The sequence below is a fragment of the Gasterosteus aculeatus genome, chromosome 2 (assembly GCF_964276395.1).
Source record: "Gasterosteus aculeatus chromosome 2, fGasAcu3.hap1.1, whole genome shotgun sequence".
In the NCBI taxonomy this organism is placed as follows: domain Eukaryota; kingdom Metazoa; phylum Chordata; class Actinopteri; order Perciformes; family Gasterosteidae; genus Gasterosteus; species Gasterosteus aculeatus.
This window is the reverse complement of record NC_135689.1, coordinates 396915-422860: the sequence shown is the minus strand read 5'-3', so window position 1 is coordinate 422860 and position 25946 is coordinate 396915. Positions and strand designations below refer to the sequence as shown.

The 25946-nt window shown below is 47.7% G+C and overlaps 3 protein-coding genes across 10 annotated transcripts; 1 reads left to right on the top strand and 2 right to left on the bottom strand.

The window, feature by feature from the left end:
* Positions 1-162: 162 nt before the first annotated feature.
* Positions 163-15688, bottom strand: cdk16 (cyclin dependent kinase 16). 6 transcript variants are annotated; one of them, XM_078080973.1, is made up of 17 exons: positions 15524-15672; positions 12926-13083; positions 12468-12623; positions 9765-9883; positions 9422-9550; positions 9285-9341; positions 8517-8631; positions 8187-8281; positions 8041-8103; positions 7808-7931; positions 6411-6531; positions 5463-5560; positions 5038-5143; positions 4326-4368; positions 3398-3488; positions 3251-3322; positions 163-2126 (listed from the first exon to the last, which is right to left on the bottom strand). In XM_078080973.1, the coding sequence occupies exons 2-17, from the start codon at positions 13032-13034 to the stop codon at positions 2089-2091; spliced, it is 1536 nt and encodes a 511-aa protein (XP_077937099.1). In that variant the 5' UTR covers positions 13035-13083; positions 15524-15672; the 3' UTR covers positions 163-2088. The 6 variants fall into 6 exon arrangements, with proteins under 6 accessions (XP_077937099.1, XP_077937098.1, XP_077937101.1 ...); XM_078080972.1 differs by having other exon boundaries at positions 7808-7964; positions 15524-15664; XM_078080975.1 differs by lacking the exon at positions 6411-6531 and having other exon boundaries at positions 7808-7950; positions 15524-15664.
* A 3101-nt stretch (positions 15689-18789) lies between these two features.
* Positions 18790-21766, bottom strand: rad51c (RAD51 paralog C). The gene is made up of 4 exons (XM_040194121.2): positions 21572-21766; positions 20750-21017; positions 20041-20257; positions 18790-19647 (listed from the first exon to the last, which is right to left on the bottom strand). Exons 1-4 carry the CDS (start codon positions 21687-21689, stop codon positions 19147-19149), a joined length of 1104 nt encoding a protein of 367 aa, XP_040050055.2. The 5' UTR covers positions 21690-21766; the 3' UTR covers positions 18790-19146.
* Positions 21767-21874: 108 nt separating this feature from the next.
* abt1 (activator of basal transcription 1) lies at positions 21875-25251 on the top strand. Of its 3 annotated transcripts, none has more exons than XM_040194123.2 (5): positions 21875-22017; positions 23008-23413; positions 23500-23675; positions 23771-23956; positions 24070-25251. In XM_040194123.2, the coding sequence occupies exons 2-5, from the start codon at positions 23026-23028 to the stop codon at positions 24250-24252; spliced, it is 933 nt and encodes a 310-aa protein (XP_040050057.2). In that variant the 5' UTR covers positions 21875-22017; positions 23008-23025; the 3' UTR covers positions 24253-25251. The 3 variants fall into 3 exon arrangements, with proteins under 3 accessions (XP_040050057.2, XP_077937137.1, XP_040050056.2); XM_078081011.1 differs by having other exon boundaries at positions 21941-22032; XM_040194122.2 differs by lacking the exon at positions 21875-22017 and adding an exon at positions 22224-22322.
* The last annotated feature ends 695 nt before the right edge of the window (positions 25252-25946 follow it).

The window sequence follows — 25946 nt, the reverse complement described above, 5'->3', positions numbered from 1 at the left end:
TTCCAGGTCTTTCATCTTTGTTTGTCATCTTATTGTCTTATTTGATCAATTTGTTTCATCATTTTGTCTGTATAGTGACTTTCTCAGATGCTCCGTCAGTGTTTTTTTCCAGCCTTTTGTTTGTTTGGGTAAATAACCCCAACCAATCACAATACACCCAAAGCAGATAAATACTTTTAATGTATATTCATACTGTAAACATATCCAGAATACATGTAGTCAACATAATTGTACATAGAATATATATATAAATTAATTCTCCATACTTTCATTGGTATTCATAGTATGCAGATCAGTTATTGCAGATCCGTTACAGCAGAAGATACAGTGCTTTCTTTGCAGATGGAAGAACATTCAAAGAAGTTATCTGGAAGAATCGCATCATACAAAATATTGCAGAGAACTTTGGTGTCAACACAAAGCAGAGAAAACAAGATTTGGATCCAACAGCTCAAGTTGGATTATTCTAAACCAGACTAATTAGTGGAGAACCAGATATTTCTACAAATGGAAACCTTCTGACGGCCAACAAGCGTTTGTTTCTATCTTTAATCATTTCTTCATGGTGACGGTTAGTAACCGAGGATGAAAACGTTATATATTAATATTCCTATTTGCTCAGTACTTATTGAATTTAGTGTGTGCAACAAGTCAACTTTAATGTTTCTTCAGCAGCCTGAACCTGGTTCAGTGACCCGGATTCTTCTGGTCCGAGTCAAACTGGAACAGCAGCTGAGGAACATCACCTCAGTTTGAAACGCTCCCGTTTCCTCTCATTACTAATCACAACAAAACATGAATCAATATGATTTCTTTCAATGGTCACTGTACATTTTGATCTTTTCACATACAAACATCTACAGATACAAAATTAAAATTCACATCAGCAAAAGTTTGTGCGAAATATCTTAATGCTCCAAAACCTGAGAATCCCACAAACAATTCTAAGAGAATTCCTTTTTCTGAAGGACAATATTCTCAAAGTCCAAAGCACGGCCTCAGTTCAAGATACGGCCGCCCAGAACGTACAGATTCTCATGCGTATTAAACGATTTGTAAAGAAAGAAGATGTTTAATATGCTGTAAATAAGTCGATTTGACTGCTAAATATTGAACACCTTCTGTTTCTAAAGCCTGTACGAGACTTTCCTTGTAGAAATACTAGAGGTGGAAATAGGGCCGACAGGTAGCAGACATCACTAAGCCCCGCCCCCATGCTCAGGTGAGGCTCTGCTGACGTCACGTCGTCTTCCTCGGATTTCTGAATAAAAGCTATTCAACATGTTATGAATCAAATGATCATTGTGAAGAAAAGAGCTGTTTTAGACTGCGTATATAATCACAGTATCACTGTATTGTTTACTACATATATTACCAGTATTACAGTTTGAGTGTACTACACACATGCAGAACAGTAGAAACTAGTTCACTTTTATTATTAAACCTAAAACTTTCTATTCTGCGGATTTCCGGTTGAAACAAAAGACTTTTATAAAAGGTAGAAGTGTAAATAGTGTAATAGTACTGTAAAGGTTATACTGTACTATGACAAGTACACAAACAGCAGCTCCAAACCAATTATTGTCTCTGAACTTTAAAAAGGTAGAACATCCTTTATTGATTGTTCACTGACGGTTACTATAGTTACATTCAGTTGGTACCAAACGGGTTGGAGTCGGTCCGTCTGCGTTGAGGATAAACTTTGATGGTTGTGTTTCTTTTTAAATAAAACTAATATCATTTTAGTGGAATGAAGGACGATGCTGCACATGCAGGTGTTACCTGTATTCAGGCGTATCCATGACAACAGTCATTTGAGTTGAATCTGAAAATGGAAGACTGTTAAATAACCTGTAACTCGTCTGTTGTTGAACTCATTGTTCTGAAGTGACTGATGTCACAACTTGCTGGTTGCTGATTGGTCAGATGGCTGCTGTGACCCATTATTGCATCAACGTTTCTGAACAAGAAGCCGCCTCCTTCTTCTTCTTCTTCTTCTCTCGATAGAAAGTCATTGGTTCTTTCAGTTTCCCTTTAATCCTGAAATAGGATGATGTCATTGAGGCAGAACACGCCCCCACGATGATGTCAGAGGAGCAGGCCACACCTTTTAGCCGGACTGTTATCTGGACAGACAAAAAGTAAAATAAAAACATTCAACTGAAGGTGTTCACAAGCTGTTTGTTGCCACGTGTGTTACACATACAGGAATTGTCTTGGTGGACGGTGCAATAAAAAGAGAATGAATAGAATACGATGATAATGTGGCTCATTGGGGACTCAGACTTGAGGGGAAGAAGCACGATGGACGGATGTTTAGCTGGACATCGTCAAGAAGTAACTTTGTGACCCAGAAAAACTTTTATCTTTCATCTTCCTACTTAATGTACTAATTTAAATCTGAGGGCTTCAAGAGGAAAATGTTTCCCAGTTCAGGAGAACAAAACGTAGAAGAGTTAAGACGACGCATCGTGTCTAACAAGGAAGACCATCGAGTGTGTGTCTGTGTGTGTGTCTGTCTGTCTGTGTGTGTGTGTCTGTGTGTGTGTGTGTCTCTGTCTGTGTGTGTGTGTGTGTGTGTGTGTCTGTGTGTGTGTGTGTGTGTCTGTGTGTGTGTCTCTGTCTGTGTGTGTGTGTCTGTCTGTCTGTGTGTGTGTCTCTGTCTGTGTGTGTGTGTGTGTGTCTGTGTGTGTGTGTCTGTGTGTGTGTCTGTCTGTCTCTGTGTGTCTGTGTCTCTGTCTGTGTGTGTGTGTCTGTGTGTGTGTGTCTGTGTGTGTGTGTGTGTGTGTGCGTGTGTCTGTGTGTGTGTGTGTGTGCGTGTGTCTGTGTGTCTGTGTGTGTGCGTGTGTGTGTGTGCGTGTGTCTGTGTGTCTGTGTGTGTGCGTGTGTCTGTGTGTGTGCGTGTGTCTGTGTGTGTATGTGTGTGTGTGTCTGTGTGTGTGTGTGTCTGTGTGTGTGCGTGTGTCTGTGTGTGTGTGCGTGTGTCTGTGTGTGTATGTGTGTGTGTGTCTGTGTGTGTATCTGTGTGTGTGTGTGTGTGTGTGTGCGTGTGTCTGTGTGTCTGTGTGTGTGCGTGTGTCTGTGTGTGTGCGTGTGTCTGTGTGTGTATGTGTGTGTGTGTCTGTGTGTGTGTGTGTCTGTGTGTGTGCGTGTGTCTGTGTGTGTGTGCGTGTGTCTGTGTGTGTATGTGTGTGTGTGTCTGTATCTGTGTGTGTGTGTGTGTGTGTGTGTGTGTGTGTGCGTGTGTTACCTGGATCGGCGCTCACTGGTCTCATCGTTTCTTTTTCCAGTTGAATCTCTTGCAGACTAAAGATGGACTTTGCTGAAACATCAGGAGGACTTAGTGACGTCACAGCAAACAGTCAATCACAGAATCAAACGTTGTGTTTGAACTTACTATCGAGAAGCGTCACCACTCTGTTTCCAAGGTTACTGAAATAACGATGACTCATCGCCTCGGCCGCAGAGATCCTTTTCTTCCCTTCGAACTAAAGTCGATTTAAACACATTTATACACACAAAACAATCACCAGATCAATGTAAATACCAGAGTGATGTATTTAGGAGTGTATTTAGTGTATAATACACAGTGTATTTGGGATGCTTCACTTCCTGTGCATGAATGTTCTCTCGGTGAGAAAAGGCTTTTCTCACACACACAGATGCATTTGGAGCGCGTTGACATGTAGCGCGTTGACATGTAGCGCGTTGACATGTAGCGCGTTGACATGTAGCGCGTTGACATGTAGCCCGTTGACATGTAGCCCGTTGACATGTAGCGCGTTGACATGTAGCGCGTTGACATGTAGCGCGTTGACATGTAGCCCGTTGACATGTAGCGCGTTGACATGTAGCGCGTTGACATGTAGCGCGTTGACATGTAGCGCGTTGACATGTAGCGCGTTGACATGTAGCGCGTTGAGATGTAGCGGGTTGACATGTAGCGGGTTGACATGTAGCGGGTTGACATGTAGCGTGTTGACATGTAGTGCGTTGACATGTAGCCCGTTGACATGTAGCGCGTTGAGATGTAGCGGGTTGACATGTAGCGCGTTGACATGTAGCGCGTTGACATGTAGCGCGTTGACATGTAGCGCGTTGACATGTAGCGCGTTGACATGTAGCGCGTTGACATGTAGCGCGTTGACATGTAGCCCGTTGACATGTAGCGCGTTGACATGTAGCGCGTTGACATGTAGCCCAGGAAGGGAAATCTTAAACCAGGTTCATACTTATTCTATTACTTTGATCATCAGGATTAATACTGTACCTCTATGAACAAAGAAAGTCAGTTCCTGTTTTATCAAGAAAAAACTTTTACTGACCTGAAGGAACTTTGACAACAAGTCGACTCCGTCACTGCTGAGCCTGTTAACACACACACACACACACACACACGCACACACACGCACACAGACACACACACAGTCAACAACGCAAAGGGTGCGGTACAGGTGCGTACCCACGTGCGGTACAGGTGCGTACCCACGTGCGGTACAGGTGCGTACCCACGTGCGGTACAGGTGCGTACCCACGTGCGGTACAGGTGCGTACCCACGTGCGGTACAGGTGCGTACCCACGTGCGGTACAGGTGCGTAGCCACGTGCGGTACAGGTGCGTACCCACGTGCGGTACAGGTGCGTACCCACGTGCGGTACAGGTGCGTACCCACGTGCGGTACAGGTGCGTACCCACGTGCGGTACAGGTGCGTACCCACGTGCGGTACAGGTGCGTACCCACGTGCGGTACAGGTGCGTACCCACGTGCGGTACAGGTGCGTACCCACGTGCGGTACAGGTGCGTACCCACGTGCGGTACAGGTGCGTACCCACGTGCGGTACAGGTGCGTACCCACGTGTAGTACAGGTGCGTACCCACGTGTAGTACAGGTGCGTACCCACGTGTAGTACAGGTGCGTACCCATGTGTAGTACAGGTGCGTACCCACGTGCGGTACAGGTGCGTACCCACGTGTAGTACAGGTGCGTACCCACGTGTAGTACAGGTGCGTACCCACGTGTAGTACAGGTGCGTACCTGGGAGTGTGGGTACTCAGTCGCTCTGCTCGGTAAAGAGGGTAGTTGTGCCCCACAAATTGCTCATTGGAGCTGATCCCAGACCAGCTGTTCTCTGTGGGAGTACCTGCACACAAGATCGACACAAAAGATACACAACTCAGTGTTTCCCCTACCATTATAACAGGGGGACGGCCCCCCACCCTGAAATAACTCTCCCCCCCTAAGAAATGTGGCATTGACTTGTTTTAAAAAAATGGTTTTAATCGTCCCCACGCACGGTGATACGTGTGCGAATATGTTCGTGTGGCGCTCGCACCAGAGGACTGCCTGCCCCCCCCGCGTTCAGCCCAAATATTGCCCGGCTACTACCCCCCTGAAGTCATAAACCTGCAGCCAAATCAGACTAAATCCCAGAGTAATAACAGAAGCTGAAGGCTCCTCACCCAGGAGCTTGAAGATGAAGTGAAGCTCCTCCTCCACAGTGGAACCAGGAAACAGAGGTCGCCCTGTCGTCATCTCATAGAAGATACAACCAACGCCCCTAGAGAGAGGCAGACACACACACACACACACTATCACCCTCTACTTTCACATTTTACATGCAGCTTATTCAAGAAATTACGGTCCATTCAATTATCAAGACGTATTGGACAACATCCTCAGCAGAAACCTTGAATTACTGATTCTTATAATCACGTTGTAATGCTACGATTGGTGGCTTCGGGTGCCAGTTACAGATTTGTGAGGTTTTGTGAGTCAATCTGTCCTTTTAGTCCACTGCACCCTTTTGATCTTTTGGCGTCCCCTGCATTTCTGCTTTTGTCACCCAGAGGTGAAGCGAGCAGATTGGTTGTGTGTGTGTGTCTGTGACGTGGCAGCAGTGTGTGTTGTGCACACAGGGACAACAGATCGCCACACCTTGTAAATTTGACGCCATAGAAGGCCTTTTCCTTACAGTTTAATCCATGAACCCCAAAAAATCCTCATTATCAGCACTTCCTGTTCGGATGGCCGTTTCCGTTGTCACCAAACGTCAGATTTCCAACAGCATTTTGACATTCTGGGCTCCACTTTTCCTTTTAAGGGCATTAAGCGGCTCGGCTACTGCCTTGGTCTTCTCGGGGTTCCTGAACAGCATTGAAACCCCCACTGATGACCTCGTAGACCTCTTCCACAGGTCCGGTCTTTCTAGTCTAGACTGCATGTAGGAAGGGTTACTGCTGTTATGAATATATAACATTGCTCCAGCAAAGACTAGTTAACCACTCGCTACAGAATGGAAAGTACGTTAGTTGCGTGTTGTTAGTGACTGACGACACAAAGAGGGAACTTCAGGCGCTAAAGCCACTGGGGACCAGGACAAAGAGACAAAGAAGCAGAAGAACACTGACCACATGTCGATGTGAGTGGAGTAGTTAGTGCTGCCCAGCAGGATGTCAGGGGGGCGGTACCACAGCGTCACCACCTCATTAGAGTACGTCTTTGTGGGGATGGATTTGGCTCGAGCAAGACCTAAAACACACACAGGTGTGTCTCTTAGGCACAGTGTGTATGTAGAGTGCGTCTCTTAGGCACAGTGTGTGTGTACAGTGCGTCTCGTAGGCAGAGTGTGTGTGTGTAGTGTGTCTCTTAGGCACAGTGTGTGTGTACAGTGCGTCTCGTAGGCACAGTGTGTGTGTACAGTGCGTCTCGTAGGCAGAGTGTGTGTGTGTAGTGTGTCTCTTAGGCACAGTGTGTGTGTGTAGTGTGTCTCGTAGGCAGAGTGTGTGTGTAGAGTGTCTCGTAGGCAGAGTGTGTGTGTAGAGTGTGTCTCGTAGGCACAGCGTGTGTGTGTAGTGTGTCTCTTAGGCACAGCGTGTATGTAGAGTGTGTCTCTTAGGCAGAGTGTGTGTGTAGAGTGTGTCTCGTAGGCACAGTGTGTGTGTAGAGTGTGTCTCTTAGGCAGAGTGTGTGTGTAGAGTGTGTCTCGTAGGCACAGTGTGTGTGTAGAGTGCGTCTCGTAGGCAGAGTGTGTGTGTAGAGTGCGTCTCGTAGGCACAGTGTGTGTGTAGAGTGCGTCTCTTAGGCACAGTGTGTGTGTAGAGTGCGTCTCTTAGGCACAGTGTGTGTGTAGAGTGCGTCTCTTAGGCACAGTGTGTGTGTAGAGTGCGTCTCTTAGGCACAGTGTGTGTGTAGAGTGTGTCTCTTAGGCACAGTGTGTGTGTGTAGTGTGTCTCGTAGGCACAGTGTGTGTGTAGAGTGTGTCTCGTAGGCACAGTGTGTGTGTAGAGTGCGTCTCTTAGGCACAGTGTGTGTGTAGAGTGCGTCTCTTAGGCACAGTGTGTATGTAGAGTGCGTCTCTTAGGCACAGTGTGTATGTAGAGTGCGTCTCTTAGGCACAGTGTGTATGTAGAGTGTGTCTCTTAGGCACAGTGTGTGTGTAGAGTGTGTCTCTTAGGCACAGTGTGTATGTAGAGTGCGTCTCTTAGGCACAGTGTGTGTGTGTAGTGTGTCTCTTAGGTACAGTGTGTGTGTGTGTAGTGTGTCTCTTAGGCACAGTGTGTGTGTAGAGTGTGTCTCTTAGGCACAGTGTGTGTGTAGAGTGTGTCTCTTAGGCACAGTGTGTGTGTAGAGTGTGTCTCTTAGGCACAGTGTGTGTGTAGAGTGTGTCTCTTAGGCACAGTGTGTATGTAGTGTGTGTCTCTTAGGCACAGTGTGTAGTTCAGTTAACGGTTTGCTTATAATAGTTCACACTGTCTCAATCTTGACTAATATCATCATCATTAATATTAAATAGCAGTGAACTCACCGAAATCGGCCAGTTTGAGTTCTCCTCGCTCGTTGATCAGCAGGTTCTGAGGCTTCAGGTCTCTGTGGAGAACTTTCCTCCGATGACAGTATGACAAACCTCGTAACAACTGGAAGAGGAAGAGCTGAGGAGACGGAAGCAGACTGGAGATCAGTTGCTACTGGAGGGTTAGGGGTTAAAGGTTAAAGGGTTACATATGAGTAGTACGAAGGGCCCTTAAAGAGTTTTCTCACTTTCACGTTGTGAACGTTGATGATGTTTGAACAGTCGTCCAGATACTGCTTCAAGTCTTTGTCCTGAGACACAGGAGACACCATTAAAGACTCAAATCACCAAGTAAAAACATGTGCGAGAGTGTGTGTGTGTGCGCGCGTCTCACCAGGTACTCAAACACCAGTGTGAGGGACTTTTGTGTGTGGATGATGTCATGAAGCGTGACGATGTTGGCGTGTTTTAGATCCTTCAACAGAGACACTGAGGGGGACACACGTGTTAATACTGGTATTGACACCTCATCATACGTAGCGTAACACACTCACCATATGTTGGCATGCGATACAATACATATTGCAATATATTGAAATGATCTGGGTACAATAATACAACTTGCTGTGTAGTAAAGTACTACCACTGATACTAAAGGAATCATCCTGTATACAACATAATGGTAGTATGTGTATTGTAGTCCTGTAGTACACACAAGTACTACCTTCTCTGATAGCAGTACACGGAGCTCCTTCCTCGTGTTCCAGTCGAATCTCCTTCAAGGCCACGAGGTTCTCCGTCAGTTTACTGCGACCTTTGTACACGGTGGCGTAGGTTCCCTGCAGAGAGACGGTAGAACCGGTGAGAGGACATGTGGAGGACAGGGAGAAAGACCGGTGAGTCGGGCTGTCACAATATCAAATCTTTGTTGTGCGATTATTGCACCAACATTTATTGCAATTTTCACCATTTTATGCCACTGACGCCACTTTAACGCAGGACGGCGGTCTGGGGACCAAAGAGGAGAAGGAGCCGTCCGGAGGAACCGACAGTAGTTCAGGTTAAAGACGGGCGGATGGTTGTTGTTTTGGGTGAGATGTTAGCTTAGTTAGCTTAGCTTAGTTGGGTTCACTGCTTCTCTTCAGCTGTCGGTGTCGCTCTGTGTGCGTGCTGCATAAGCCCCGCCCCCTTTCCACAAGGAGGACAGAGGATCAACTTAAATGTTGGTGACGCTCATTTAGACGTGAAGTGAATATCGCAGCACCAACAATGATGTGTGCGATTTTATCGCATATTGCGACAGGGCTAAAGGTAAGACACGTGATGAAAGGACACGTGGAAAGGGACGGGTTGAGAGACATGTAACGCTGGACACGCAGATTTGTTGGGAAAGACAGGTAAGAGACATGGAGAAGACAGACAGGGGGGACAGACAGGTGGAGACAGGTTAGTCCACTCACACAAACACAAGAATGTAATGGTGAGTCCCCACCTCTCCTAGTTTGTCCAGTTTGACGTACGTCTCCAGTTTCCCAAAACCAATCTCTGACTGCAGAGACAACGAGACCGAAGGTTACTCTTAATACTAGGACACAATCGAATCAGAGGGAGTAAAGCAGGTAGGCGTACCAGAGACACTCGACGCAGACGTCTACTGATTGGCTGCTCAAACAGAGCGGGACCAATCAGATTAAACTTGTCCAAATAATCGTCTGGAAGACGAATGTCCGCCGGTAATGAGAGACGTTTGTTAATGTCCTGAGTAACAAGAAAAGCAAAACATTAATGAGTCAGGGACACCAACGGGAACCACAAAGTCCAAAGGGTTCAGAGAGTCTGAAGACAGTCCGAAGAAGCGAGTGCAGAGACAGTCTAAAGAAAAGGGGGGGTCAAAGTCTAAAGGGTCCAACGAGAGAGTTCAGGACAGGCCAAACGAAAGGCGGGTGTACAGCTGCGTGTACAAGCGTGTTACCTCGGTTGATATCTTCTTGTTCCTCAGTCTCACTCTAACTGGACTCTGAACGAGAACCGAAGAAGAGGACGGATCACTTTCTCCTTCTGAACACATCTTCACATCCTCATGGACGATCTCTGACAAACAGAGAGAGAACATCAACACAGTGTTTGGACATGTACTTGGTGTATTGGTACCCAGTCGGGGCGTGCGGTTCAGGATTTGGACATGTACTTGGTGTATTGGTACCCAGTCGGGCCGTGCGGTTCGGGTAGGATTTAGACATGTACTTGGTGTATTGGTACCCAGTCGGGCCGTGCGGTTCGGGTAGGATTTGGACATGTACTTGGTGTATTGCTACCCAGTCAGGCCGTGCGGTTCAGGATTTGGACATGTACTTGGTGTATTAGTACCCAGTCGGGCCGTGCGGTTCAGGATTTGGACATGTACTTGGTGTATTGGTACCCAGTCGGGCCGTGCGGTTCGGGTAGGATTTGGACATGTACTTGGTGTATTGGTACCCAGTCGGGCCGTGCGGTTCGGGTAGGATTTGGACATGTACTTGGTGTATTGGTACCCAGTCGGGCCGTGCGGTTCGGGTAGGATTTGGACATGTACTTGGTGTATTGGTACCCAGTCGGGCCGTGCGGTTCGGGTAGGATTTGGACATGTACTTGGTGTATTGGTACCTAGTCGGGCTGTGTGGTTCGGGTAGGATTTGGACATGTACTTGGTGTATTGGTACCTAGTCGGGCTGTGTGGTTCGGGTAGGATTTGGACATGTACTTGGTGTATTGGTACCCAGTCGGGCCGTGCGGTTCGGGTAGAATTTGGACATGTACTTGGTGTATTGGTACCCAGTCGGGGCGTGCGGTTCAGGATTTGGACATGTACTTGGTGTATTAGTACCCAGTCGGGCCGTGCGGTTCGGGTAGGATTTGGACATGTACTTGGTGTATTGCTACCCAGTCAGGCCGTGCGGTTCAGGATTTGGACATGTACTTGGTGTATTAGTACCCAGTCGGGCCGTGCGGTTCAGGATTTGGACATGTACTTGGTGTATTGGTACCCAGTCGGGCCGTGCGGTTCGGGTAGGATTTGGACATGTATTTGGTGTATTGGTACCCAGTCGGGCCGTGCGGTTCGGGTAGGATTTGGACATGTACTTGGTGTATTGGTACCCAGTCGGGCCGTGCGGTTCGGGTAGGATTTGGACATGTACTTGGTGTATTGGTACCCAGTCGGGCCGTGCGGTTCGGGTAGGATTTGGACATGTACTTGGTGTATTGGTACCTAGTCGGGCTGTGTGGTTCGGGTAGGATTTGGACATGTACTTGGTGTATTGGTACCCAGTCGGGCCGTGCGGTTCAGGATTTGGACATGTACTTGGTGTATTAGTACCCAGTCGGGCTGTGCGGTTCAGGTAGGGTTTGGACATCTACTTGGTGTATTAGTACCCAGTCGGGCCGTGCGGTTCGGGTAGGATTTGGACATCTACTTGGTGTATTAGTACCCAGTCGGGCCGTGCGGTTCGGGTAGAATTTGGACGTGTACTTGGTGTATTGGTACCCAGTCAGGCCGTGCGGTTCAGGATTTGGACATGTACTTGGTGTATTAGTACCCAGTCGGGCCGTGCGGTTCGGGTAGGATTTGGACATGTACTTGGTGTATTGGTACCCAGTCGGGCCGTGCGGTTCGGGTAGGATTTGGACATGTACTTGGTGTATTGGTACCTAGTCGGGCTGTGTGGTTCGGGTAGGATTTGGACATGTACTTGGTGTATTGGTACCCAGTCGGGCCGTGCGGTTCGGGTAGAATTTGGACATGTACTTGGTGTATTGGTACCCAGTCGGGGCGTGCGGTTCAGGATTTGGACATGTACTTGGTGTATTAGTACCCAGTCGGGCCGTGCGGTTCGGGTAGGATTTGGACATGTACTTGGTGTATTGCTACCCAGTCAGGCCGTGCGGTTCAGGATTTGGACATGTACTTGGTGTATTAGTACCCAGTCGGGCCGTGCGGTTCAGGATTTGGACATGTACTTGGTGTATTGGTACCCAGTCGGGCCGTGCGGTTCGGGTAGGATTTGGACATGTATTTGGTGTATTGGTACCCAGTCGGGCCGTGCGGTTCGGGTAGGATTTGGACATGTACTTGGTGTATTGGTACCCAGTCGGGCCGTGCGGTTCGGGTAGGATTTGGACATGTACTTGGTGTATTGGTACCTAGTCGGGCTGTGTGGTTCGGGTAGGATTTGGACATGTACTTGGTGTATTGGTACCCAGTCGGGCCGTGCGGTTCAGGATTTGGACATGTACTTGGTGTATTAGTACCCAGTCGGGCTGTGCGGTTCAGGTAGGGTTTGGACATCTACTTGGTGTATTAGTACCCAGTCGGGCCGTGCGGTTCGGGTAGGATTTGGACATCTACTTGGTGTATTAGTACCCAGTCGGGCCGTGCGGTTCGGGTAGAATTTGGACGTGTACTTGGTGTATTGGTACCCAGTCAGGCCGTGCGGTTCAGGATTTGGACATGTACTTGGTGTATTAGTACCCAGTCGGGCCGTGCGGTTCGGGTAGGATTTGGACATGTACTTGGTGCATTGGTACCCAGTCGGGCTGTGCAGTTTGGGTAGGATTTGGACAGGTACTTGGTGTATTAGTACCCAGTCGGGCCATGTGGTTCAGGATAGATATGGACATGTACTTGGTGTATTAGTACCCAGTCGGGCCGTGTGGTTCAGGTAGGAGCTCAGACTGCGTCCCAGGCCTCCAGGTTTTCTCAGCGAGCTGCTGTACGACTGAAGAAGAGACTGAACTGATGAAGACGAACCTCGGACCTTTAAACCTCCAGAAGAAGAGTGAAGAGACGACACCTCTGATAAAGAGGAGAGGAGATGAAGAGTAGGAATGATTGGTTGAGTTAATGGAGACAAAAATAAAACAAAATACATGAAGCTGTCGTAACAGAACTTTAAACTTAACTTTCCATGAAACAGATCAGGCGAATAATTAAAGCTCAATGTCACACAGAGTGATTTCATCGCTGTTTTCCTTCTAGTCCTCATATGATGCATCGCTCAGCTCAGGCACAACGAGGCACTGGGACGCTCAGACGTCGCCGTAGTGACGAAGTAACGAGTGACCTCGTTGTGCTGTGACACATAACGTGTGTGTTACCTGAATCACTGTGTGATGTCACTTCCTGGTTGATGGTGTCCCTTCCCACGGCCCCTCCCCTCCCCAGGGTGAATGACAACTGCCGCTTGATCTTTCTCATCCTCTCCATGAGGGGAGGGCGAGGGGGGCGGGGTGCTGAGGGGGGCGGGGCAGCCAGCCTGTAGACCACACCAGGGCAGGTTAACACGGGTTCACCTGATCAATCAAATCATCTACAGAGCTACAGAACACAACAGCTTTGAATACAAGTTCCACTAGTAGAGAACCAGAACCTCTTCTTTTCTTCTTCTTCTCTGGAACCGATAAGACGGATTCTCTTTGAGAGGGCTGAGCAGCTAGTGCTCTGTGTTCTATGTTCTCTATAAACGTTCTATATAAAAGGTTCTATGTGTTCTATGCGCTCTATGCAGGTTCTTTATTGTCACTGCGTCGTATATTATAAAAAGATTCAGAGCTACGGGTCTTTTTCATGTGGCATAGGCAATAGACTACAGGAAGTGCCGGAGGCGCTATCGCTTCTATTGTCTACATGACCCAAGGAAAATAAAATGTTTATCTAGTTGAACGTGGGAGAGCCGAGAAAAAGCAAGACCTAGAAAGTCTGAGAATATTTCATCAGCAAACCAAACTGTACAATGCAGCACATTGTACATGACGTGATGGAATCACATCACATGTCATTTATCTGACGCTTTTATCCAAAGCGACTCACAATAAGAACATTTCAACCATATGGACACAAACTCAGAAGAACAAGAAACAAGAAAGTGTGATTTCATCAAATAAGCCGCTTTACAACTCGCTGTAGATAAGAACCATTATAAGTCCAATGTAAGTGCTCCAGTTAGTTAGTGTGTTAGTGGAGGTAGAGTCTGAAGACGTGTGTCTTTAGTCTGAAGATGTGAAGGCTCTCTGTGGTCCTGATGTCTTCAGAGACCTCCTTCCACCATTTAGGAGCAGGACAGCAAAGAGTGGAGATCTAGTCGAGTGTTTTGCTCTCAGTGAGGAGGAACAAGCAGTTTATCACATGCAGAGCGGAGAGTGCGGGTCGGGATGTCGGGTTGGACCAGGTCCTGGATGTAAGCTGGACCCCATCCATTCACAGCGTGATACGTGAGCACCAGGAGCGGAGGAGTGAGGGAGAACTTAGGAAGGTTAAAGACCAGTCTATGGCAGCAAATCACTGTCAAAATTCCAGAGAGCAAATCAGGTTGATGCTCGCGCGTAAATAAAAACATCCGTGAGCAAAATTCTGTCTCGCACAAGATATTTACTCGCTCGCAGAACGTGAACTTCCTTGCTCGCGAGGCTAATCTGTGCTCGCGCTCGCTGTTGTTCTTTTTGACAGTAAGGGGCGGAGCCAGTCACCACGTACATCTAATTGGTTACAAATTGGATGTCGAGTGTGACGCCGAGGTTCCTGCAGTCAAAGTGGGCGCTAACGTTAACGGTCAGGTCCTGGGTCGGAGAATGAGTTGATATTCCACAGCATCACCACGGCAACGCAGGAACATTTAAAATACAAGCATCCTGGAGCCCCGGCGTTCTTCAAACAAAAGATTGTGTTCATATCAACACAATTACGAGAGATCTACTATAATAAAACTATGATACTAAAGCCTACCATGTGGTGATTAAAGCTCTGTGATTTGTCCGTTTAGTATTAAGCAGCGTGCACAGGTTTGTCCTTCAGAGGCTCGTGCAGCGCTTCCTGTAGAACATTGCACCGCCGAATGAAAAGGACCCGTAGCTCTGAACCTTCTTATAATATACGACGTGTCGGCGTTTTTTCATAATCTACGTCGTTGATTACGTGGACTAATCGATGCAGCTCTACCTCACTATGCTCAATGATTAGTCGATTAATCGAAAAAAGGCAATAGATCGATCGATTACGAAAATAACCGTTAGTTGCAGCACTAGATGTAAAACAAACAGAAGAACTGTGCAGAGGAACTCGTCCACGCGTCAAACACAAGGGGGACGAGTGCAAACGGCCGTGCTAAGCTAGCTGCTAGGCTACTTCCATCTCATCTACCTGCAGAGGAGCACTGAGTCCCTAAAAGACAGTGGTTCAAAACGTCCTGGTTAAATGTGGGACATGTTGGGACTTCAGATGATGGAGAGTGAGTCGATACTTCAACATGTTCCACATGTTCCACCATCACATGGGTGGGGTTTGTGTTTAAAGTGAAATGTAATACTCCATTATTATTTATTTGCCAATAGTAATCGTGAATAATTGATTCAAATTGCAAGATTAGTTATTTTTTCAAATGAACTAACTAACTAAATATGCGTATGTATATCTCACACACACACACACACACACACACACACACAGACACACACACACACACACACACACACACACACACACACAGTGTCAGTCTTCAGTGATTTAGTCAGCTGAGTGATGACTGCTTGAACACAGTGGCCCCGTCTACTTTCTGCTGTGTCAGTGAGCGGACGGGGCCCGTCTATGTCCTGCAGGAGGATCACTGTGGTAGAACAGCACCGGAGCGGCGTCAGGCCGGCGGGGTCACCGTAGGACGGTTTCCCGGTAACACGCGAAGCTCGGCGGTGTGCATTACTCACTGGCGGGGGGGGGTCCCGGTCCCGGTCCGTCCGGTCCGTTAGGGGTGTCTCTGGCTCGGTTCAGTCGGACAGGTTCTCAGGTCTGTCGGGCTCCCAGTAGTCCGCAGCCATGTTGCTGCTCCGCTAAGCCCCGCCCCTCCGGCGCGTATGACGGGGGAACCGCGCACATCAGTGACGTCACAGCACGTAGTGAGCGCGCGGTAATGACCCAGGTGACCGGTGACAATACGTCGTTTACAACATCTCATAGCGGGTCAACAGCTCCGCGGAGGTAAAGGAACGTTAAACGGGTGAGATTTCCAACACTTTATCAGTGTTTACAGAGAGACAGAGATCAAAAACAAGTAAACGAATCGGGAGACACAACAGAAACGTGGTGAGACAGAGGACGAGAGAGACAGCAGCCTGTGGACACATGTGATCTACCCTATGAGGCCCAGCGTATCCCATCATGCAATGCGGGCGACACAGATGTTCTTTTCTTCAGCATCTTATGAAAATCACTTTACGAAGTGTAAATATACATTGAGTGTATTAGTACATGTATCAGTGAAGGAGGTCCTCCATCATCCATCCAGCAGCTCCGGTGGAGCAGGGAGGAGGCCTGAGGACTGGGTGGTGTTTGGGTGGTGGAGCGAGAGGTGGAGGTTCCTTCCAACTGACAACAGCTCACACACACACACACACACACACACACACACACACACACACACACACACACGTGCATGCAGGCTGGTGGTGAGAGGGATGAATACCAGAGGGAATAAACAAATACACGGTCATGTTTCAGTGTGATTCCTACACGCAAATCTGATATTTTGGATGAATGAATGAATAAATAAAATGAGTTAATTAATTGATCATCAATTACCATTAGAATGAGAACATGAAACAAACACAGAATACGTGATTCATTTAGGGATCAGAGATCCAACAAACAAGACAACAATGTGTTATCAAGAATTGTTTAGTGAGAATGAATGAAAGCTGAATGAAGCACAACTGACTGACTGACTGACTGACTGACTGACTCACTGACTGACTGACTGACTGACTGACTGACTGACTGACTCACTGACTGACTGACTGACTGACTGACTGACTGACTGACTCACTGACTCACTCACTCACTCACTCACTGACTGACTCACTGACTGACTCACTGACTGACTCACTGACTCACTCACTGACTGACTCACTCACCCACTGACTCACTGACTGACTGACTGACTCACTCACTGACTGACTCACTGACTGACTCACTCACTCACTGACTGACTCACTGACTGACTCACTGACTGACTCACTCACTCACTCACTGACTGACTCACTGACTGACTCACTCACTGACTCACTCACTGACTCACTGACTGACTCACTGACTCACTGACTGACTCACTGACTGACTCACTGACTGACTCACTCACTCACTGACTGACTGACTCACTGACTGACTGACTCACTGACTGACTCACTCACTGACTGACTCACTGACTGACTGACTCACTGACTGACTCACTCACTCACTGACTGACTCACTCACTCACTGACTGACTGACTGACTCACTGACTGACTCACTCACTCACTGACTGACTCACTCACTCACTGAATGACTCACTCACTGACTCACTCACTGACTCACTGACTGACTCACTGACTGACTCACTCACTGACTGACTCACTCACTGACTGACTCACTCACTGACTGACTCACTGACTCACTCACTGACTGACTCACTCACTGACTGACTGACTCACTGACTCACTCACTGACTGACTGACTCACTCACTGACTGACTGACTCACTGACTCACTCACTGACTGACTCACTGACTGACTGACTGACTGACTCACTCACTGACTGACTCACTCACTGACTGACTCACTGACTCACTCACTGACTCACTGACTGACTCACTCACTGACTGACTGACTCACTGACTGACTGACTCACTCACTGACTGACTCACTCACTCACTGACTGACTGACTGAGGGAATAAAAGCTCACGTCCTCGTTGATGGACGAGCGACATCAGTTAGATGGACGTTTCCACTGTCTCACACACAGTGTCTCATACTGTCCCACACAGTGTCTCACACAGTGTCTCACACACAGTGTCTCATACTGTCCCACACAGTGTCTCACACACTGTCTCACACTTCTCTGCTGTTTGCTCCTCAGGTTTCTCCCAGTTGAAGGTTTTTTACATCGGGCGACTGTGGGGGAGTGGGGAGCAGGTCGTCCTCCAATCAGAGGGTTGTGGGTTCGATCCCAGGCTCTGCTAACCCGCATGTCGATGTGTCCTTGGGCCTTAACCAAGATGGCTCCTGTAGCTGTGACTACAGTGTGTGGATGGTAGTTACTGATGTGCAGGTGTCACTGTGTGTGGTTCTCCTGTCATCAGTGTGTGAATGGGTGAATGATGTCATGTAGTGTTAAAGCGCTTTGAGTGGTCAGAAGACTAGAAAAGCGCTGTACAAGTACAGACCATTTACATCTTGGGGGTTTTGGGACATGATGCATGTTTACAGATTGTAAAGCAGAACAAACTAAAATGATTTTAATTGAATAAAGACGTTGACCAGAGGACTCTGCTCTGTGATCTCTGACCCCCTTCACACGGAATCATCGCGTGAGGATGAGGGAGATGCAGCTGATTTCAGGTATATTATATATATATATATATATTATATATATATTATCCCAACTCAAGTGACTGAGCCACATCTGGTTACAGAATCTGTAAATTAACTACAAACACAGAATTCTAAACTAACTTGTCCATGTTGTTTCTGCACTTTTAATTCCATAGTTTATTTCCCTGAAATATATTTTATTTTTGTAATGTTTTTAATTAGGAAAGGTGTTGTTATATGTATATTTAGAATAAATACAAATTTATAAAATAATGTGTTTGTCCTTGTTAAGGGCTGTTAACGTGACAACTGTGACTAAGTATGTAACTTGTGTGAGTAATTTGTCCGTTTAAAAGACGTCCCGACGTTGTAAAGAGGTTTGCAAAATGGTTTAAAAGTGAAAGTGTACGTTGACAAGACGTTCACGTTTAGCCCCGTTTTCAACATGATTTATGATATAAACTTTCTTTTTGAAACTGCGCTACAAGAACATATATTGGCATATAGAATATTCGTTGACAGCCGTAAAGCACAAACACGTCATCGTGGTAATAAATTAATAATAATCCAGCATCGGCGGTAACTTCACTTATAAATTGGAGGGAAACGTAGAGATCAACGCTGTTCTACTCGTCACATCAACAGGTTTTATTGTGAAGATCACAAAATCACCCGTTTCCACTGTAATCTCAAGAAAAGACCTCTTCACATCCACAGCGTTCACGTGGAGGATGTTATGATGTCAAAACAGTGAATTCCGTTGAAAGGTTTGCTGTATCATTTCTTTTTCTATGAAATCAAATCCAAAGCAGGGTCGTCTTTTGGTTTGATGGTAAAATAATTAAATCCATTTAAAGACCAAAGAAGGTGCAGAACGCCTGTCCTCCATCCGCCCGGCTCCGGGTGTCCATTCTCCAGAGGACACGAGTCTGTTCTCGGCGTTCTAGGTAGGAGGACAAACGGCACAGATGGTCGGAGACGGACTCATGTTTCTGACGGCTCCCTGGCCGCTGCCATTTGGACGGTGTGTTTTCGGGCTCGCTTGCTTGGCGGCTGCTCCGATTGGTCGACGTCTCTGAACCCCTCGGAGGTTATCTGGTATCGGACCGTAGCCCCCATGTGATTCGGGGATTTAAAGACGTTAGCTAGCCGCTGAGGCCCCGCCCAGTGCAGGAGGAGCCTGATGGTGGCGGCGTGGCCCCAGCTCTCTCCAAGGGCCGGGACCTGCTGCGACTGGCCGCCCCGCAGCCGGGTGGTCATCTGGTTGGTCATCAGCACGGCAATCTTGTGGCTGGTTGCCATGGAAATGAGTTGCTGGGCGAGGCCGTTGAGTAGGCGTGTCCTCTGAGAGAGATCGTCAAAGTGCTGCCGGAATGGAAACGCCACGCTGTCAATCACAAGGAGGCGGACCTTTGGGTGGTTGGATAGGAAGTCAGGCAGCAGGTGGAGCTCTGCCAGCAGCTCCACGTAGTCGTGGCAACGCACCTGCGAGTGATTCAACAGACAGACATTAAGAATCACTACAACCGGCCGATGTGCGATGCCATCGGCGTCATTATTGAAGTTTTGGTGATGAAATGTTTTCACATGGAAAGAAATATAGATAACTAGAGATGAATTATGATCCATTTAACTTCCCAACACAACCTCTAAGCACCTCATCATACAGCAATCAAAGCAACGAATCGCTTGAATCCATAAAAATAAAATCGATTTCCTGTTTGTGTCTATGAAGAGGGTCTGTATCCGTTCATATGGATCATCAATGATCAATAATTACTAGCGTTGGCAAAAAAACTGCGTCCAATGGTCTGAAATCAGTTGAACTGCCAATCAAAAAAACAAAAGTCATTTGCCATGACGACCTGCCATCATTACCAGGAAGGTGTTGGACAGGATGGTTTCCACAGTGAAGGTTGCCATGGCAACTTGTTGCTCGTCGTCTTCAACCAGTAAGGAGCAGTGTTGGACCGCGGCGGTGGCAATATCGACAACTCTCTGAAGCAAGAAGCTGCCCTCCGTGTCAATGTAGACCACCTGACCTCCGACGCCCCCAAAACACTGAGGCACCTGAACATCCACTGCTAGCTGCAGGCTGGAAGGAGCATGTAACCAACAATGGTATCGACGGTCAGCTGGACAGAGTAAAACAACTCTACCCGTATGCTTGTAGATCCCACAGCTGTCACGGCGTGTCACGGCATGATACAACGTGTCACGGCATGATACAACATGTCACGGCATGATACAACGTGTCACGGCATGATACAACGTGTCACGGCATGATACAACATGTCACGGCATGATACAACGTGTCACGGCATGATACAACATGTCACGGCATGATACAACGTGTCACGGCATGATACAACATGTCACGGCATGATACAACATGTCACGGCGTGTCACGGCATGATACAACATGTCACGGCGTGTCACGGCATGATACAACATGTCACGGCATGATACAACATGTCACGGCATGATACAACATGTCACGGCGTGTCACGGCATGATACAACATGTCACAACATGTCACGGCATGATACAACATGTCACGGCGTGTCACAGTGTGCGAGCGTCTCACCAAAGCTGTGTTTTCCCGACCCCAGGAGCTCCACAGATTTCTGTGGTTTTCCCGACAGGAAGTCCTCCTCCGAGAGCAGCATCCAGCTGAGAGGAAAACGTCACGATGCTCCTCAACTCTTCCTCCTTCTGCAGGAGCTCCAGAGCCGTCAGAGAGGATGAGGCTCCTCCTCCTCCTCCTCCTGCTCCTGCTCCATTGTCACCTCCTCCCGTCTCTCCCCTCACAGCCTGCAGCACTTCCAGCGCCTCCAGCTGGGACAAACTGGTCTCTGCAACCCACCATGGACCATCACGTCTGTGCAGTAGAGCAGCTGCTCCTCTATCATTATTATTAGAAACATGAATCACATTACTATTGTACGGACTATACTTTTGTGATCAGAAAACAGACTTTGCTTCTTTCCTGAAGTCTTTGTGCTTTTTCCCTCCCAACAGGTTTCTGTGGATGGTGTTTATATCTGATGGTGGTGGGTGGTGCCAATGTGTGGGTTTGCTGACAGAGGATGCCGCATGCGTACAGACTGTAAAGCCCTCTGAGGCAAATTTGTGATTTGCGATGTTGGGCTGTACATGTTTCTACTGTTGGTCTTCACTTAAGGACTTAACGTCCTGCTGAGAATGAATCAGTGAGCTGTGTTTAATGCACAAAACATACAACGTTAGATGAGAACTGAGACGGTGCTTGTTGGCACAGCAGCAGAGTGTAATTAATATGAATGATGCTGTGAACGCTAGACGACGGTCAGCTGACCTCTGCGTCACGTGTGTGTGGTGAACACGGGAGTTAACTCGGTGACATATTCAATGGGTGTAGCAGCTTTACCTTTACTGAGTTGAAGTGGCTTCACGTGTAGCAGGTCGGCGGTGAACTGGAAACCAGCGTTAACCAGTTTCACCTTTACACTGGGACTCAGAGACAAACTGGACACAGACCTCTGCATCGTCCTGCTAACGTTAGCTTCCACTTCAAATCATCCCGCCATGACATGTATCCACGTTACATCAGCATTTTGGTATCCTGGATACAAACAAAAGATGTGTTTGATTATTATTAATTGATTATTGATTGTGTAGAATGAGGAGAAAAAGGACGTTTGAACGCATCACCTGACTTTAAAGTTTGGTTGGTGAAAGCTCACGCGCGCTTATTGTCCCTCTGCAGCTGCCGTCCGGTCCCATCGCGCCTTACATGACGCGGTGAGCGTCATCAATGCGCGACAGAGGCTGCCCACGTGAGAACGAGAAGTTGATGAAGATTTACAACTAAAGGTGGGATTTCTTTATGTAAGGTATCAAACACTTTAATGTGGTTTAAAGGAGTTTATTTATTCATCGTCGGTGAACGTTGTGTAAACTGTGACCATAGTAACAGATCGATATAATTAATAATAGCCGTGTTGTTGATGTTAACATGATTTTATAATTGACACATAGTTACTTATTATATATTATATTATAATTATGTCTCGGAGGAGTCGATCCTGGGAGGGGGGTTGGACCCAATGTCCATGTGTCCTCGGATCTCGTGTTCATGTTGTGTGAACGCTGGTTAACTTCGTCCCGAAGAGCCGAATGTAAGGAAGCTACTCCTACCTGCACTGGTCCTAGCCCCTGACTGCTAGCTCCTAGCCCCTGACTGCTAGCTCATAGCCCCTGACTGCTAGGTCCTTGCCCCTGACTGCTAGCTCCTAGCCCCTGACTGCTAGCTCCTAGCCCCCGACTGCTAGCCCCTAGCCCCCGACTGCTAGCCCCTAGCCCCCGACTGCTAGCCCCTAGCCCCTGACTGCTAGGTCCTTGCCCCTGACTGCTAGCTCCTAGCCCCTGACTGCTAGCTCATAGCCCCTGACTGCTAGCTCATAGCCCCTGACTGCTAGGTCCTTGCCCCTGACTGCTAGCTCCTAGCCCCTGACTGCTAGCTCCTAGCCCCTGACTGCTAGCCCCTAGCCCCCGACTGCTAGCCCCTAGCCCCTGACTGCTAGCCCCTGGCCCCTGACTGCTAGCTCCCTGGCCCCTGACTGCTAGCTCCTGTATATTATTTGAATGGCTTAGTGTTGAATGCAAAATAACAGGATAGCTATGTTTATACATGGCACTTGACCCAGTATAATATAAACACAATTGTATGCAATTAATATAGTAGGGGTCCCTGCTCCATCTCGCCATCAGTTTGGGGGACCTTGGCCTGAAAAACGTTGAAGACCCCTGAGTTAAAGAAAGGAGACAAGTAGACTTCAAACCTCGATCTGTTTCTGTTGTTAGAAATCGATCTGCAGTCTCATGGAAAGAACACGGGAGGAGGAGGAGGAGGAGACTACATCTCAGAGAGGAGGAGGAGAAGGAGAAGAAGAAGAGAGACCGTCTACGGCTAGGAGAGGAGGGGGAGAAGAAGCTGCTACAACAAGAGTAGGAGGAGGAGATAATGAGGAGGAAGAAGAAGCTGCTACAATGAAAGGAGACGAAGAAGAAGAAGGAGGTGATGACGACAACGTGGAGCTGAAGAAGACCATCAAACGGAGAGCTGTTGGGTTGACTTCCCTTCCAGACAGAAAGTGTGTTCCAGGTGTCATTTACCTGGGTCACATTCCTCCGAGGTTCCGCCCCAAACACCTGAGGAACCTGCTGTCAGTGTACGGAGAGATTGGACGCATCTTCCTCCAGCCTGAAGGTACGTTAAATACATTATTATATGATGTAACCGTCGTACAGGTAAATATGAAAGATGATGTTTTTGATGAGTTATTGGTCCCTCAGACAGCCAGGTGAGGAGGAGGAAGAGTAAGTCCGGCTTGAGGAGGTGTGACTTCACTGAAGGATGGGTTGAGTTCAGAGATAAACGAGTGGCAAAGAAAGTTGCTGCTTCTCTCCACAACTCTCCGATGGGAACCAGGAAGCGCCAACGGTTCTACTCCGACCTCTGGGCCATCAAGGTCCGCCACGCCGCCGCTGACCCCGTGATGTCACATGATGAAGACTCCTTCATTGACGGTGTGGTGCTGCTCTTCTTACCCGTCTGTCTCCACAGTACCTGCACCGGTTCCAGTGGACTCACCTGAGCGAGCGGCTGGCCTACGAGCACACGGTCCTCCAGCAGAGACTCCGGACCGAAGTGTCTCAGGCCAAGAGAGAAACCAACTTCTACCTGAGCAACGTGGACAAGAGCGCTCACCTGGACCTCGTGAGGAGGAAGAGACAGAGAGACGGAGAGCAGGTCAACTTCCTCTTGGTCTTCAAAACCTGATGCAGACCTGAGTCACATGACCTCCTATTGCCATGGAGACCCACTACACAATCTGGTTTGTTAACATCTTCATCTGTCCTCAGGTGGAGGAGAAGACGTGGGACTTCACCCAGCGTCAGACGGAGGAAGAGATCCAGACGAAGAAGAAGAAGAAGAAAGACTCGTTTACCCAGAAGCACCTGGACAAGGCCCGCCTTATTGAGCAAAAGAGCCAATCGAATGTCTCCCTGCTGGCCAAGATTTTCAACTCCAAACAATCAGTTTGACAGAGACAACAGATTGGCTGCTTCCCCCACCAGCAGGGGGCGGAGCCTCTCCAACGCTAATCCACACTTTAGTCCAGCGTCTGTGTGCGTGTGTGTGTGTGTGTGTGTGTGTGTGCGCGGTGTGTGTGTGTGTGTGCGCGGTGTGTGTGTGTGTGTGTGTGTGTGCGCGGTGTGTGTGTGTGTGTGCGCGGTGTGTGTGTGTGTGTGTGTGTGTGTGTGTGCGCGCGGTGTGTGTGTGTGTGCGCGGTGTGTGTGTGTGTGTGTGTGTGTGAGATGTATTTCATTGCATGAAGCGCTGCTGTTTGCCTCAAACAATAAAGTGACATCCGTCTTATGACTCACGTCAACCAGCAGAGGTCGCTGTCAGGTGGATGTAGACTGATGACCAGCGGACAGGTGACAACACACGTGCATGTCTTCATAAGAGAGACAGGACCAACCTGCAGGTGTCGAGCCTCCACTGACTCGGGACGCGCTCGTCGGCGGGTGGAGCGTCTGAGTCTCAGCGGGTGGAGCGTCTGAGTGTCAGCGGGTGGAGCGTCTGTCTCAGCGGGTGGAGCGTCTGAGTCTCAGCGGGTGGAGACAGCAGCCGGCCGGTGGGAAGCAGAACTCTCTGGAATCAGACAAACTGGATTAGAATCTGACTGTTGAATTGATTTCTGAAGGTAAATGGTGTGTTCAACGTTTTAAATATAAACAGTTTGATTTACTCATCTGGTCGTGTTTCAATTATTAGATTGAAAATGAATCGTCTGTTTTTAGACTCCTGACTGCTCTTCATTATTTGATGTGAACGTTCACATGTGGTTTAATTTGGGTTTTTCTGAACTTGTGGCTGCACCTAATTTCTTTCCTGGTTAAAATGAAGATGTGAAACTCACTTCAGAAACCACACAAATATTTCCTGTAATGAGAAACATTTAATTTCACTGCGATGAAGGAAGTTTTACTGAAACGCTTTGTTAAATAAATACAAGTCAAACAGGTAAACAATTAAAAGCAAAGGTTGTGTTTCTTTTGCCTCAATAGTCTTTTGACCGTGTGGTGGAGTGACGTGAGGAGCCGTATAAGAAACCGCTTTAGTTTAATTGTTATTTTTACCTCCTGTTTTTGGTTTGCAAGTTCTTCATATATTAAGAGCAATAAATGGTCATTGCACCGAACCACCAGCTACTCCTCATCGTTACACTTTGGAGTGTAATAAAGAGTAAAATGCTTCTGATGCCGTCGCAAAGAATTGAAGACTGCAAGATTATATATTTAAAAAAACAACTTCATTACTTAATTATTTGTGATTACAAGTGAGTTTTTCTTCTAAACGAACGAGTAATCACTGTGGGAAGCGTGTGTTTTAGACCGTGTTTAATTGTATGTTAGACACAAACCCCACCCATGTGATGGTGTTGGAGGTGGAACAACTACGACTCTTCCTGTCGTCCTCGTGCACTTTGCTCTCAACTCGCCATCATTTAACGTGTTTAAAGTACCAACACGTCCCACATTTACGAATTCCTCTGCACCGTTCCACCGTTACTGTCTAACTGACGAGGGGGTCAGGGGTCAGGGGTCAACGCACCCTGGAAGGAAACAAAGCTGAGTTAATACATTTTATTGCATTAATCTCGGCCACAATAGTCGCAGAGTTTAACGCATTAACGTCGACAGGCGTCATTTTTCTTGATTGATGTATTGAT

What these genes read in the sequence shown, in the direction of transcription:
- cdk16 (XM_078080972.1), bottom strand. Translation starts at nt 13,034, where the DNA reads ATGGAGAGGATGAGAAAGATCAAGCGGCAGTTGTCATTCACCCTGGGG. An exon ending in ACTCAAACTGGCCGATTTCG is followed by an intron (nt 6,532 to 7,807) that starts GTGAGTTCACTG and finishes TGTGTGTTTTAG; the next exon opens with GTCTTGCTCGAGCCAAATCC. An exon ending in TCCACTCACATCGACATGTG is followed by an intron (nt 5,561 to 6,410) that starts GTCAGTGTTCTT and finishes GCCTCTCTCTAG; the next exon opens with GGGCGTTGGTTGTATCTTCT.
- rad51c (XM_040194121.2), bottom strand. Translation starts at nt 21,689, where the DNA reads ATGCAGAGGTCTGTGTCCAGTTTGTCTCTGAGTCCCAGTGTAAAGGTG. An exon ending in GCCACTTCAACTCAGTAAAG is followed by an intron (nt 21,018 to 21,571) that starts GTAAAGCTGCTA and finishes GGTGGGTTGCAG; the next exon opens with AGACCAGTTTGTCCCAGCTG. An exon ending in TCCTGTCCAACACCTTCCTG is followed by an intron (nt 19,648 to 20,040) that starts GTAATGATGGCA and finishes AATCACTCGCAG; the next exon opens with GTGCGTTGCCACGACTACGT.
- abt1 (XM_040194123.2), top strand. Translation starts at nt 23,026, where the DNA reads ATGGAAAGAACACGGGAGGAGGAGGAGGAGGAGACTACATCTCAGAGA. An exon ending in CATCTTCCTCCAGCCTGAAG is followed by an intron (nt 23,414 to 23,499) that starts GTACGTTAAATA and finishes TTGGTCCCTCAG; the next exon opens with ACAGCCAGGTGAGGAGGAGG. An exon ending in CCGACCTCTGGGCCATCAAG is followed by an intron (nt 23,676 to 23,770) that starts GTCCGCCACGCC and finishes CTGTCTCCACAG; the next exon opens with TACCTGCACCGGTTCCAGTG.